Genomic DNA, 15,070 nt, shown 5'->3' with positions numbered 1-15,070 from the left:
CTGGCCCCAGGGCCATGGTTTCTCCTATACACAATACTCCTGCCCCTAAAAATTAAACTGTAAGTTTTGATGGCACAAACGTTTGTGAAGGAGCAAGAAAATGCTACAGAGTTCTCTGTGACTAGGAACCAAAGACTAAAATGTGAGAACTCGAGTCTAGAGAAAGAACACTGAAAAGGAGATGGTTAAAGTTTAAAAATCGTAAAGTCAAGTACGGTGATGAGCCAAAATGTCCATCAGTCTCTGGGTAAAAAATTTAATAAGAGTCTCCTGAAGGCTGGAAAAAGTGGGTTTTAGGATAAAAGGAAGGATGACTATGTCACCTTTATGGAAATCACTGACACCTGGTGATAGAGACTGAAAGACAACTTCAAAAGAGAGGTTAATTATTCACTCGTGAAATGGAATTTTAAGGCAAGTGGGCCCTCGAGCAGCATCCCTAACCTTTGTGGTTGGCCACAAACCAGAGAACTAAGCTCTTTCAAGAGACCTCAAGGCCATCTTCACATAGAATATACTACCCTGCATGACAGTGGGTCAGACCCACTTAGCAAGCCTGAAATTCCCATTGAGAAGCAAGAACTCCCTCCACGGAATGCACGTTAGAGAATCTGTTGAGCTATTTCTGGATAAATAGAGGGAAAAGGGGCAAAAAGATATCCCTAACTCAAAAAGCTCACCAACTCAATATAAAAATGAAGAAACTCATTTGCCAGTCCCCAGACTCCCCCGAAACCAGGAATCATCTGTTTTTCCCATTGCCTAGCTCAGTGTCGAGCATCTAGTAGGTTTAATAATTATGTGGTTAGCAAGTTCTGCTCTGAAACTATAAATGTCTCCCAAAGAGTGTTAGGCCTATTATAGTCATTTACTCCACTGCGGGATTAAAACATGTGGGATTAACAAATCTCAGAAATTATCAAAGTATCTAGGTAGGAATGGTCAGGAACCCAGAACAGACCAGTAACATCCCTTGGCTCCTAGAAAATTAACCACCAAATCATACCTAGAGAGATTAGGATATAGTTAAAGGCCAAACTCCAACACATACATGGAAACTTTAAAAATGCCTAGAAAAAGAATTAGATTAATAACCACCAAATGCCAAGAAAAACATCCATCCTAGGGTTTTCTAATCTAATTGCTGTTAAGATGAATTTTTAGCAAGCATACTGCTTTGTCCTCTGATACACATACCCAAAACTCACTCTCCTTCTGGGCCTAAGCACACTGTAGAGACTCATTAAATATTTACCAAATAAATTACTAAATGTGTATTAGATCTAGAACCAAATTGCCGTTGAGGAGTATTACAGTACTCATTTCAACAGTAAATAAATCTTATGTAAAGCACCAATTATTTAGCACCAGTGATTTCACCTAGTATTTCTTTTCCTCCCTTCATTCTCAGAGAAGCTAGTACTGTAATTATCACTTTGCTTCAGAAATCATGACCACTTGAGTCCTCCTTCAGCCAGACCTGAAGGAAACTCCATCCACATGACCACAGAATCTAACAGCCTCTACTGTACAAAGAAGCAGTCTGGGGCCAGTTGTCCAAACTGCTCCACGCCACCACATCTGACTCGTGAGTGGAAATCCTACCTTACTGTGGGAGTTGAGGCAAGGGGGCAGGGACACAGCAGCAAGTAGGAAGCGGGAGGTGATACCGTTTCAGCAGGGGAGGCAGATGTTCCAACAAGCAGCAAATAGTTGATAACTGTGACTTCTATGACATAAACTCTCACAAGATAAGGACTCCAGTGGCCATTGTTTCTCACAAGAACAATAGCTTCCAGTTAACACATGGCACAGTTTGTGAAATGATGCAGGGCACTGACCTGTACATAATGCACACACACACACATACACACACACAGAATTAAAGGATTATTAGGATACCGGATGTCCAAACACTGCCAAAATGTGAACCCAGAGAGATAATGAAAGTGCGAGCAACAGCAGTAGTAGAAATTGAAAGGATGACAGCAACTTTGCTCCACACAATCTCATGCGCCCATAGCTGGGCCACAAAAGCCTGGCAACATGAGGCAGCCCATACTGTAAATTCCAATTAAAAACAAAAATTAGTGTATACTCAGTACAGCCACAGAATTTGAGGACCCTCTAAAGGGATCTTAGAGATTTCCCCATCCAAGTCTCTTTCTAAACAGTGACTTGACCAAAGGTAGAAAACAAGTTGGTGGCAGAGGTCAGAGCTGACTCTCCCCACGGTTTGTTTAGTGCTTTTTCCACTTGGGGAAAGTGACCTTCAAAAAACTGGCCGGATGACAAAAGCACAGTTTTGTTGGTCAGTGTGATCACAAGCAACAACAGGATGCAACAGTAATTTCAGTAAGAGCAAAGCATAGCTGAAATTTTGAAGAAGGTCAAAGTCTTATATACGTACAAATTTTGTAGGGTTTTTGGAGATTTTTGCTTTGTTTTGTTTTTTTTGTCTTGAAATGAACATTAAATCATGGAAGCCCTTATATCAATCTGAGTCTTAGCTGGCAATCTGTTGCTTCAGTCCCCTCGAAATCTATGCCTTGTGTAGCCTACTTTAAAATGTGAGGCCAAACAGCTCTGGAAAAGTACAGCTTTATCCTTCTACTTAATTTATACTATAGTGTGCTGTAATTAAGCCTGAAATAAAAGCTATATTCTGAGTAAAGACAAAAAGCTCTTGTTAATGACATTCCATTCCCAATGTAGAATACAACAAAAGGCTTCTTCATTTGGAGCCAAATGTCATTATACTTTGTAGCTTGTGTGGAGCTACTGGACTAATATTTGTACTGGGATTAGGGCTGGGATAACCAATCAGTTAACTCCTCCACTGCAGTTTCCTATTATCCTCAAATAAATGGCCAAAAGGAAAAAAAAAAAAAAGTAAATTGGCAGGCATAACGACAACTATATTTATGAGATTAAACTCTCAAACCCTTCACAGTTTGCCGGGCAACTAATAACCATTTGCCAAGCTGTTCATTTAATAATGAGTCAGTTAAGCCAAGAGCAAATGTTCCTTCAACCAACCAATGCTACTATGGTCATAGCCGCAGTCAGAGCTCCAATTATTTATGTAACGTACGTACTGCAGTCAGCCTAGGTACAAGTTGCCACGTAGAAAAACCAAACTCCTCGTATTGGCCAAATGCAAGCTACCCTGCAGCATTTTGAAGGACTGAGGTCTGCAGGTCCTTTCGTAATGTCTGAAGGGCAAAGCGCGGACCAAGGGTTCGGGGAGTTGTCCCTATTGGCGTCCGGCTCAGACGGAGGGCCGGGAGCGCTCCAGCCCTCTGCGCTCAGCATCACCTGACCTTCGAGGTCATCCCCCCTGGAATGATGAGGCCCGAACCCCAACCTGCCCGTCAGAGCCGAGGAAGGCGGGCACCCCGCACACGATCGTCGGGTACAACAGCAGGAGCCGGGGACCGAGAGTCCGGCCTGGAGGGCGCGCGGCCGCCTGGCCCTCGGCTCCCCTGCTGCCCGCGGGGTCTGCGGCCGGACGCGGGGGGCGCACCCGGCAGGTGGCCCCCGATCTACTTACCAGGAGCTCATCCATGCTGGTCTGGCATTTCTCCAGGTTGATCCGCTTAATTGCCACGCGCTCCTGCCGGGGCTTGCACAGGGCAGCCTGCACCACGGCGGTAGCTCCGCTGCCTGAGACCAAAGAAAAACCGCATCAGCCACGGGCTGGCCCGACGCCTGCTCACTAGTCGTGACCCCCTCCAGAAACACACACCTATTTTTTTTTTTTAAGTCTTCTACTCAAGGCATTCAAAACGTTACCTTTTAACATAGTTTTAAAGGGTCTCTAAGTCTGAGAATAATTATCTGTGGGAGAAAAAGGGAAAAGCGGACTGTTCTGCGGGACACAAATACTCCAGAAGCTTCGGGCCACACCCAAGAAGCCCCGCTGCTGTGCAGCATGTTGACTGGTGCCCAGAACCAAGGCTGATAAAGCGACGGGTCTGAGGTCACAGGGACAGGGGACATGAGCTCGAGGCCCTTCCCATCCCTGGCTCCCAGGGTCCTTTAACTCCAGGGCCCTTAAAATGTCTCGGGCTCTTCTTCCAGTTCAGCCCAGACCAAACCCGTCCAGCCCGAGCTACTTGAGGGTTTCCACGAGGCACCGTGACAACTTAGCCGCTCTCGGGGTCTCTGAGCTTCTTTCTGCTAAGCTTGCTCTACAGTTAGAAGAACAGGAATCAACCCGACTATGCCCATGTTGAAAGCACAGATGCCAAGCAACTGATGCAAATGTGTAATTACAACAGCTCTCGGCATTCATACGAATTTCCTATTTCTAAGGTTTCATGATCATTAGCTAATGCACTCGAACTCCTAGGAGACAGAGTCGTGTCATTATCCATATTTTATAAGAGCAAAATGTAGACGTGTAATGATTTGCGGCAGAGCACACAGAGCTCCTAATCCGATTTATATTCCACAGGGGCGAAAAGACCTCTAGGTTAAGGCATCTCACTTCTGTAAAGAACACCAAAAACCTTCTTAGGATCACATAAATCCTCTACCACTGCAAGAGGCCAAGCGGAGAACCGCCTGTGCCCAGGATGGTGCAAAAGGGGGCCCAGATGTGACCATGTACCTTTCTCCTTAAAGCTTTTCTTCGACGACTACTTCTCAAATGAGTCACCAAATATCATCAAATGGGGGAAGGGGCAGCTTTGGGCAATACAGAAGGGAGATCAATATTAGCTTTCCTTACAGATGTGACAGACAGGCATGACATTTCTGGTGCAAATCAATCCCTTCCCACACCAAGGAAGTGCCCGAGTGGGTGTCTGTCCTTTCTTCCGTCCCATGGTCTCAACACCAGCTCTGGCCCTCTGACCTGGTGTCCCAAGCAGATCCCCCTCTGCTCCAAAACCAGGTCTCCAATTTCAAGACTCCCATTCCAGAAAGTCTAACCTTTCTGGAGAAAGAAAAGCCACATGCGCTAAGTGCCCCCTGTGCAGTGGGCGCTTTACTCATGCATTCCTCATTACAAGCCCATACATTGATTTTATTCCTAACCTCATTTTATATAGGAGAACACTGGGACTTGGAAAACTTGCCCCCGCAGCTAAGTACCTGGGCTCGGGTCTGAGTCTGAGTCAGGTCTGCCTGCTTTTCCCTGCTTCCCATATGCCAGAGGCCACACTTCCTTTCTTCACATGACCTGGCCTTAGAGGACAGGAAAAAAAAAAAAAAAAAAAAAAAACCTCCTACACGCTTGTACAAAAGAGAAACCACCTAGAGGAAAGAGTCAAGTGAGCCTTACTCTCTAGTTCAAGGAGAGAGTGCTATTGGCAGGGGTTGTTAAAGGGGCCTCCCCGTCCTTAATCTCACTGCCTGCTCCGCGGCTACTATTCCAAGTCCCACCATATCAGTCTTGGCCCTGCAGATCAGAGCATGCTGGGTTCAATCCAAAATGCTCTAGATAACAGAGCCAAATACTACAAAGAGCCCTGCTGATAGCAAAGTGTACTTTCCAGTCAAGGTCTCCAGAACGAGAGGCCATCACTGACTGAGTCACAGAGAAAGTGATAAGTAGCTGGTTAGCGCTGGGCCTGGTACCCAGCAGAGAAATCAACACCCATCTTTGAGGAGCTGCTGATGGGAAGTCATTCTCAGCTCTACCTGTTGTAAATCTCCCAATTCCAACCCCCCCACTCCATCCTTAATCCACATCCTTGAACATTTCCAAAGCAGTGGAAATAAAAAGCAGAAAAGATGAGGGATCCCTGGGTGGCTCAGTAGTTGAGCCTCTGCCTTTGGCTCAGGTCGTGATCCCAGGGTTCTGGGATCGAGTCCCACATCGGGCTCCCTGCATGGAGCCTGCTTCTCCCTCTGCCTATGTCTCTGCCTCTCTCTCTCTCTCTCTCTCTCTGTCAATCACCAATAAATAAATAAATAAAATCTTAAAAAAAAAAAAAAGCAGGAAAGATGAAAACAAATTCCCAGAAGGGATAACACAAGTGCCTATATAAGATGGGGCTGCCTCCCATAGCCAGGCAAATCCTTGACTATAAAGTCTTCTGACTTCCACAGACACATGTAACAACACGGACAAAAACAAAGAGGTAGCAGTAGAGAAAATCTTTTCTTAGGGCTTCACAACTAGAGAATTGTCATTACTTAACAACTATAACTGAGTAAAGAACAACTGGCAGCTTCCTATCTCTCAAGGGAATAATCCTGGGATTACTGTCACAGCATGAATGCACTTAGCCACTCACTGGACATTTAGGAGACACCACTTGGACCCCAACAATTTCCCTCAACTACAAGGGAGATCAAGAACAATGAGAGAAGGGCGGGAAGGTTTATGGACCATCAAGTCCAATCCCTAGCTTTATGGATGAGGGAGACAAGGGAAGAGCACTGTCCCCAGAAAGCACCTGGATCTGGACAGACTTCCAGCCTCCAAAACTATGCCAAAGAAGTTCCCGTTGTTTGAGGCACCCAGCCCCCAGTGTTCAGTGATGACAGCTCAAGCCGACTAATACAAAAGCCCTTCCGTACCCATTCTAAGGCACTGCTCCACTATCACCCATGGCAAACAATGCCATAGAAATGAGAAGTTCACAACAACTGCCTAATTAAGTCAACATCAAGATAAGGTGACATTCAACTGAAGGGCCTCGGGTTGGCCACTGGAGCTCCCAATGTTAGCTTAGAAGGACCCTAGAAGAGAAGGTTCAACCCACCCTTGGCAACAATTTCCTCTGTGACATTGGGTCCAATTTCCCTATAAATCTCAGTTTCCTGGGCAGCCCCGGTGGCTCAGCGGTTTGGCGCCGCCTGCAGCCCAGGGCGTGATCCTGGAGACCCTGGATCGAGTCCCATGTCGGGCTCCCTGCATGGAGCCTGCTTCTCCCTCTGCCTGTGTCTCTGTCTCTATGAATAAATAAATAAAATCTTTAAAAAAAAAAAAAAAATCTCAGTTTCCTTCATGGGCATAATAAAACCTACGTGTGAGGCCTAATAATATCCCTGGAAACATGCACTCAGCACATGTTAGGCTCTCTCTCTGGAACTCATCTCTGCACCTGCAATATAAAGGAGGTGGACTGGATCTGTCATTTGCACGACCGCCCAGGGGAAAAAGAAGGCAGAGGAGCTCCAGGTCAGTACCATTCTGCTTACAGGAAGACAGTAGGTTTAAGGAGGGAAAAGGAGGGTTAAGTTTGAAAACCAGAGGACTACATGATTCCCGAGGTCTGAGACAGCATAAGGAGTCTAAGAGTCTAAAATATAAGAGAAGAGAGACGCTTGGGTGGCTCAGTGGTTGAGCGTCTGCCTTCGGCTCAGGCTGTGATACCCAGGGTCCTGGGATGGAGTGCCTCATCGGGCTCCCTGCATGGAGCCTGCTTTTCCTTCTGCCTATGTTTCTGCCTCTCTCTCTGTGCCTCTCATGAATAAATTGCTAAAATATTTATAAATAAATAAATAAATAAATAAATAAATAAATAAATAAATAAAATAGAAGAATCCAGAGAATTCTAGAATAGCTATGAATTAATATTCTATAGCTAAATTTCTTATTGGTAATGTCCTTTGATATCTAACCTCAAAATTACTTTTAAAAATCTGCCTACCTGGATTGTATGAGTTCATAACCTAGCCCTGCCACATACTAAATGCTTATTCTTCAACGATTGACTTAACTGCTCCATGCCTCAATCTCTTCATTTGTCCGATGGAGAGAATAGCACAGAGCTCACAGGGTAGCTACAAGGATCAAATGAGTTAATACGTGGAAAGCCCTTGGAACTGTGCCTAATACATAGGAAGCACTAATTAAATCTTAAGTTAGTATTACTTCTCAGTGAAATCCCTCCAAGTCAACTGGTGTCCTGCCAATTTGTTGTTTTAATACTACATATTTCATGATGTTGGTGTACCATAACTTACTCAGTCCTTCTTCTGTTGATCAGTCTTCTCTTTATTTCCAGTTTTCCCTCCAATATGGATAATGTAGCAATAAACATCTGATACTTTAAAATATATATATTTGTCCATAAGAACTTTCCTTTATGTTAAAGTTAGGACATGGTCACTGTCCAGTGACCTCTTCTCATAAATGTCAGGAATTTAAAAACAAAATAGATATTAGCCTATAACATGAATGGTGGCCAGTGGAAGAAAGCTGTCATCACATCCTACTTGACTGAGGAGCACCAAGCCAAAACTTTTAATAAGAGTTTGCCCATCTCTTAGCACATGAAAGGATTCCTTAATTATGCTTATCTGTCCTTTCTCAGTGCAGAGTGTCCGGAGCTTTTTTGGATGTGTTGGTTGGTGGTGGATAATTAACAAAATAAATGGCTCTGGTCCAGCCAATGACTTCTTCCAATTCTCTCTTTACCCAACTTACCATATGTGTTGTATCTATATCATGTGTCCAACCTCAAGCCCATAAGGCCAGTCAAGGTCACATGAGAGCCAGAAGCTGGCCAGTGTGGGAATGAACACATCTGTGAGCTCTGTAGGGACACAGCTGCCACTCTGCCTCTGCTAATGTTGCCATGTAGGATTGCCCACCTAGTATGGCAAGATTCTGATTTTTGCAGAAAAACAGAAAACTCAGAATTTTATTTGTAATCTAATATGAAAAGATTAGCAATTACTTATTTTTAAATAAAAAGCACTGTGAGCCACATAAAAGTTGCCACAGGCTGTATTTTGCCTCCCTGTATAACTACTATTTGGCTCCAAAGTGTACCCTCCTTACGTGATGGTCCAATTTTTGAACTATTTATTAGCTTACACATAAGGCGTTGCCATTCTTCTAGATCAAAAGTGATCACATTTCCTACAATTCAACATAATATATGTACCCTCTCAGGACATGGGCCCAAACTGATTTCAGACACGCTGCCATGTTGCCATCCACCTTATCCCACTATTTCCCACAAAGAGAAAACTATCAGGGCTATTTTCCTGTCATTTGGTACGTTCTACGTGAAAAGGAACAGCACAATAAACTCTCAAGTCAAACACAAGGAGACAGGTGAGACAGGTGTTATATGCAATTTACTGTATGGATTCCCTAACAAAACAGACCCTCCTGCCAGCCCGTCTGGATAAATGGCACACAGACTGTGTGTGCACACGGGACAGGGCACAGCAAGGCCACGTGTCTTGAGGTCCCCCTGAGTGACCTGGTTTCTGTTACAACCAAGCTGGCAGAGTTATGTCCTTCTGCCTCCATCAAAAGAACCAGTCGGTGGCCCCACCTTCTGGGATTTGCTGGAGCAGAGTCAGAGCTCATACGAAATAAGTAAATGAAGATGAGGGTGAGGTAGAGAAATGGCCACTGAGCATATATGCTCACATTTCACCACCAACCTGCACAAACTCCCTTACCTGGGAGAGCCCAGCTTGTTGGAACCTTTAGAGGTCACAGAGGTCACCAAAGGAAAGCAGCACTTGTATGTAACTCAGCAAAAACCATCTGATAATGCCACAGGAAAACAAAAAGTAGCCTGGGGATCTGATCGTAAGAGAGATAGAGGGGAACCACGATGTGGAATCAAATTGAAATGAACGTCAATAAATTCACCTTGGACCTCAAGCTACATCTAAAGCAACAATTAAAAAAAAGAAAACAAACAAACATTAAAAAAAAACAAAACCCTACATTACACTTACTAAATCCAGAAGGTACACAGATTAGGATTATCTGATATAAATAAAACCAATAATGAATACTGCAGGAGTACACATAAATTCTAGGCACCTGGTTAGGGGGGACTGGTAAGTACGTGATAAGGAATTCTTAAATAACAGATTCTAATTTCCATCAAATTCAATGTGATTAATATTGAGATTTATTCCCATTTTTTGTTTTCTTAAGGATATACAGGTCAAAAAAATTGCTTTGTAAATATGATTACTTGCCAGTTTAAAAAAAAAAAAAAAACTTCATTAGTCCGCAGAGCATTAGACCCCTAGAAGCTGAAACTGTGCTCTAGGATCCTAGTCCTAATGCTGACACTAACCAATGTGAAAGTTGGAGGAAACAGCTCTGTCTGTGAACAGGCATTTATTTGCTAAGAATAAGAACATCCTGGGACACCTGGGTGGCTCAGCGGTTGAGCATCTGCCTTTGGTTCATGCTGCGATCCCAGGGTCCAGGATCAAGTCTCGCATGGGGCTCCCTGCGTGGAGCCTGCTTCTGCCTCTGCCTGTGTCTCTGCCTCTCTCTCTGAGTCTCTCATGAATCAATAAATAAAATCTTTAAAAAAGAAAAAAAAAAAAAGAACATCCTATATTGATGGGGCAGGGGTGTTTGACGACTAGGCCCAGGGACTGGCGAGGAATCCCGAGACGCTGCCTCCTCCTCCAACAACCCCGAGCAGGGTCAGTCATTTCCTCTCTGCTCCCAAGGACCCGCTGCAGCCTCAGTCGGGCACTTACACCAGGATCACGGAGTGGTCCTGCCCCAGCCTTACTACTCCCGGAATCAGTGTTTGCTAAGTGAATAATAAAACTCACATCAACCCATCCCCAGGGGAGGCTCCCTACACACGGGGAGGTGAAGCTGTGTTCTACGCGAGGAGCATGAGGCCCTGCAGGCTCTGCAATCTAGAAGCAAGGAGGAAGAGCAACCTTCCTCCACATGTTCTCTCTGCCACGCTGCTGCGTGGTTTTAGGTAGGTAGTTGGTGGACGTGGCAGTGAACTTCAAGAACAGGCCTAGGGAGGCCATCTGCCTGAAGGCGTTTCTGATCTGTGGAACATCTGTTTTAATTTTACAGTCAAATGTCACAGGAAAGGTCATACTGTGGAAGGAAAGGAAGAGCTGTGTTCCACCAGAATGGGTTGGGAACCTGAGCTTTTAAAACCCGAATCCTGTGGCCACCGCTTGGCATGTAGCAGCCACGCAAAATGAGGCGGGCTGATATAGTAGGGCCTCTGATGGTTCCACCTGAGTGTAAAGCAGGGACACAAAACAATCTAACAGCATGAAGAGGTGACAGGAGCCATCGGCCGCCCTCCGAATCCATCGCAGGAACCACTGCGTCAGGCCCTGGGCTGCAGGAGGCACATGTTCCTACAGAGCAAATTTTGAATTTGATATTTATTTAAAGGTTGAATTCAAGGCCTTGCCCCCTCGCAAGCTCCAAACCCATGACCTGGCAGGACTGAAAAACTTCCTGTTCTGCTCCGAGGGGGGCAGTTCAATCCCTCCCAGCAAAACCCACTCGTTCTGCTGATTAAATCAACCAAACAGAAGCCAACATTCCACAGAGGAATGTCCATTGCTATTCACAGAGATAAACAGATACACCCACTGGTGAAGGCCAAAAGACACAAGTGTCCTGGTTCTAGCAGGGTGTTCTAACATGGTGCCTCCCGCTCTTCACCACCCCAACCTTAAGCCACCCTGGGAAAGGCCGCAGATACAAGAAGGAGAGCCTGTCTCTACCCCGAGGTCCATTCCCATTCATCCCATCTCATGCCACATGCATATTACCTCTGTATGAATAAGAAAAAGGCATCCCTCCGAATGGACAGGAACCCGGATGTGGGAAGCCTGACAAGGGGATGACGCATGACTGGGGGGAAAGCACCTTTCTCCCCATTAACTGCATCACAGCTCACTGGGCTGCACGAGGGCTGGCTGGTCAGCCTCTAGGGGAAACGTACAGCCTCGGTGCAACCAAGATTAGCATACCCAAAGCACCCCTCCTGTAAAAACCAAAATAAGTTTGCTTCCAAGCCCCGGGACAACAACCACAGACCTAAGAAACAGCCCCAGGAGAAGGCCCTGGATTGGGGTAGATTTTCTCAAAGTCTCTGAGACAGAGTACCTACCTACATCAGAAACACCTACAGTGTCTGTTTCAAAAACAGATTCTTGGGCCCATATCCAACCTACTGAATCAGAATTACTAAAACTGGAGGCCTGATGTGTGGTTGCTTGTTGGTTTTTTAGAGAGAGAGAGAGAGAGAGAATGCACATGAGCACAAGCAGACGGGAAGGGCAGAGAGAGAGAATCTTAAGCAGGCTCCACACTCAGCTCAGAGCCCAACATGGGGCTCAGTCTCACGACCCTGAGGATCATGACCTGAGCCAAAATGAAGAGCCGGATGCTCATCCGACTGGACGGATCACCCAACTGAACGACTCAGGCACCCCACCGATACTGTGTAGTTTTAACAGGCCTCCCCAGTGATTCCCCCTATACTCTCAAGTTTGAAAACCACAGTCTCTGAGTGTCAGCTTGCCTCTCCTTCCCCTGCCAGGACACAGGAAGATTTATCAGTTAGGGGCTAGTTGGGAAAATCAAAACAACACTAGGTACCACAACAGGTATTATTTGATATAGAGAAGCAGTTCAGTAGGTGTCAGAGAGCTGAAAAGGTTGAGCAATAGGGTGAAACTGTGGGAGCAGCTCCCACCCCTGGGGCAGGGGCAGGGGAATCAAAGGGAGGAGCTGGGGTTATGGGAACCCAACGGCAGAAAGGAGACCCACAGATCTGGGAGCAGACCTCTTGAGGAGCAGGTGCTGGCACCTCGGGACCCTCCGTGAGGGCCCACGTGGGGCTGGGACTCAACCTCATGAGGATGGCCAGCGATGGACTCTCTGAGGGGTGCCAGGAGTAGCAAGGAGCTGGAGACAGGAACCAACGGCTGCTAGCAGAGTGAAAGACCCTTTCTGGAATGAGGCTGAAAAGCACAGCAAGCAAATGGAGCGAATCATGTCCTTTCTGCCTCCTCCAGCCCCCCAGAAGCCCTCTAGCAGCCCCATCAGCAGAGTTTAACAGGGAAGCAGCAGGCAGAGGAGGAACGTGGTTTGCCGAGCAACAGCCCAAAACACAAGGCAGTCTAGAAAGGTTTATCTGGTGCCTCGAGACAACCACTTAATAAAGAGCCAAGGGAGTGTGATGTCCATCAGCTCTAACAAGAGGTTGCTGTCTATCCCAAGCTCCACCTAGCGAGGGCCGGCCTAGCTCTTTTCATTCTCCTTCACTCTGTTTTCTCTTTTTTTTTTCTTCACTCTATTTTCAAACACAAGTTCCTAAAATGGCCCCTTTTAATATCTAACACTCCCAAAATGTTTATTCTGCACGTGCAACCCCAGTCCAGCCCCATTCGACTTCCTTTTGGCCACGTAGTAGTTATGAGTGGGGGGTCTAGGGCCAGACAGCCCTCCTAGCAATGCGACCTTGGGCAGGTTGCTTTGCACCTCAATGCCTTGGTTTCCTTAATTATAAAAAGGAAATGGCAATTGTAGCTACCTCACCGGATGGCTGTAAATATTACATAATACACACAAATACAGCAATACAAAGGAGCATGCCAGGCACATAAGTGGTTAACTATGTTCTGACTTTATTATCAACAGTATGATTATCCCAGACACCTGGGCAAAAACTAGAACTAGGTCTACTAGAAGTTTCTTTAAAAAAAAAAATGCTTTTTTTATCCTTCTCCCCTGGGATCACCTCTGCTCCCACACAGCCCCACTTCTTAGTTCCCGTGAAGTCCACCTCTTCCAACCCTACTCCCGGGGGAACAGCACTGACAGCTAATTTTTATACGACAATGACTGGGTGTCCAGAAAAGTATGCAGGGAAATGATCCCTTGTTCAAGTATGCAGGGAAATGATCCCACTTCTCTGGTAATTATCCTCGGCTACCACATCCATGAAGCAGCAGGTAACTAAAACAATCCCCCTAAAACAATTCCCCTAGCTCAAGGACAGAGGGGGGAAATGTCCACTGGTGGTCATGCCAGCCACCTCCCCCCCACATCTCCCCCTGATTTGACTTTGCTCACGATCCCAGTGCTGCCTATCTGGTCCCCCCTGGCAACCTGAGGTTCTCCCACGAAACACCTCTACAACAAGGGGTAAGGGACAACCTAAAGGGTAGAGGTCTTCCTGCCCCTCTCTTTTGACACACTCTCACCCAGTAACAGGGCGGTGAAGCCCCAGGCTGGAAGGACAGCCGAAAAGTCAAGGTGCAAGGGAGAGCCACTTACAGGAACACAAAGGTCCAGTGCGGTGGAAAGCAGCACCTCGGCGATCTGAATGGGCCCAGAGCACAGCTGAGTCAGAAAGACGTTGACGAAGCCACCACAAAGGACCCTCCTCGCCACTAGGGCCCTGATGGAAGCGGCAGCATGCTGTGGATCCCTGCCTCCACCAGCCCCACCTCGTGGGGCCCTCATGGAAGCACCTGCCAGACCTCACGGTGCCCTCAGCGGGGAGCCTGCAGGACATCAGAACTCTCCCTCCCGTGGTCTTGAGGCTGGGGCCCAAATGTTAGAGGACTACATAGGAATTGGAAACAAGTGCAGATAGTGCAGCGGGTCACCAGGGTATCACATGGATACGCAGATGCTGACTCAGTAGGTGTGGGGTCAGGGCTCCCTGGTCCATGGACCACACTTTGAATTGCTAGAGGATGGGGAGGGAGCTGACCCAAGTCGCCCACAGAGGTTCCAGGTGCCCACCTCCTAACAAAGGAGTAGAAAGTTCAGAAACCTCTTGACCCACCTCCTCGTTCCCGATGGCTGACTGGGGAGGGTGGCCTGAGCCATGGAAAGCAGATGCCTGGGGAGCCTGGGATAAGAGGCGCCAACCAGCCTGGGGAAGGAGTTCCCTGGCCTGCAGGAGTCCAGAGGCAGCAACTCCCTCTACAGGAAACCACATTTAGTAATTTTATGTGCATTTAGTTCTTCAAAAATGAAGATTCAACACTCTTCCCCTTAATGTTTATTATTGGATTTTTCAGGTACATTTTCAGAAACTGGCTACAAATGAAAGATGAGGCCAACTCTGCTTTCCTGCCTCAGGAGACAGAGTGTAATTTAACGTCAAAATTATTTCCAGCAACTATGGCTTAAATTAACTTGGGCTCCAATTACCTGGAAATGTATTCCATTAATCCAGAAAACATGATTCCTCAAATATTATAGGTAACTAAGGGTACACACAGCAAACAAAAGTGACCACCAGATCACCGTAAACACTTTTATTCAACACACATTAAACAATTCAACTTTATAACAACAATACTGTGTCGAAATTCAACATACACA

General features: G+C 46.3%; 1 protein-coding gene across 11 annotated transcripts in view; it reads right to left on the bottom strand.

Moving 5' to 3' along the window:
* Positions 1–15,070, bottom strand: part of STK39 (serine/threonine kinase 39) — a 316,325-nt gene that overhangs the window by 227,205 nt on the left and 74,050 nt on the right. For 10 of the 11 annotated variants that reach the window (XM_077883571.1, XM_077883578.1, XM_077883573.1 and 7 more), the window contains exon 2: positions 3,554–3,666. In XM_077883571.1, coding sequence (XP_077739697.1) covers positions 3,554–3,666 — 113 coding nt within the window. Of the gene's footprint in view, positions 1–3,553; positions 3,667–3,795; positions 3,821–15,070 lie in introns of those variants that run through there. The other variant, XM_077883576.1, reaches the window with a different exon arrangement.

This window comes from Canis aureus, chromosome 34 (genome assembly GCF_053574225.1).
Source record: "Canis aureus isolate CA01 chromosome 34, VMU_Caureus_v.1.0, whole genome shotgun sequence".
In the NCBI taxonomy this organism is placed as follows: Eukaryota; Metazoa; Chordata; class Mammalia; order Carnivora; family Canidae; genus Canis; species Canis aureus.
This window is presented reverse-complemented; position numbering and strand designations above follow the sequence as displayed.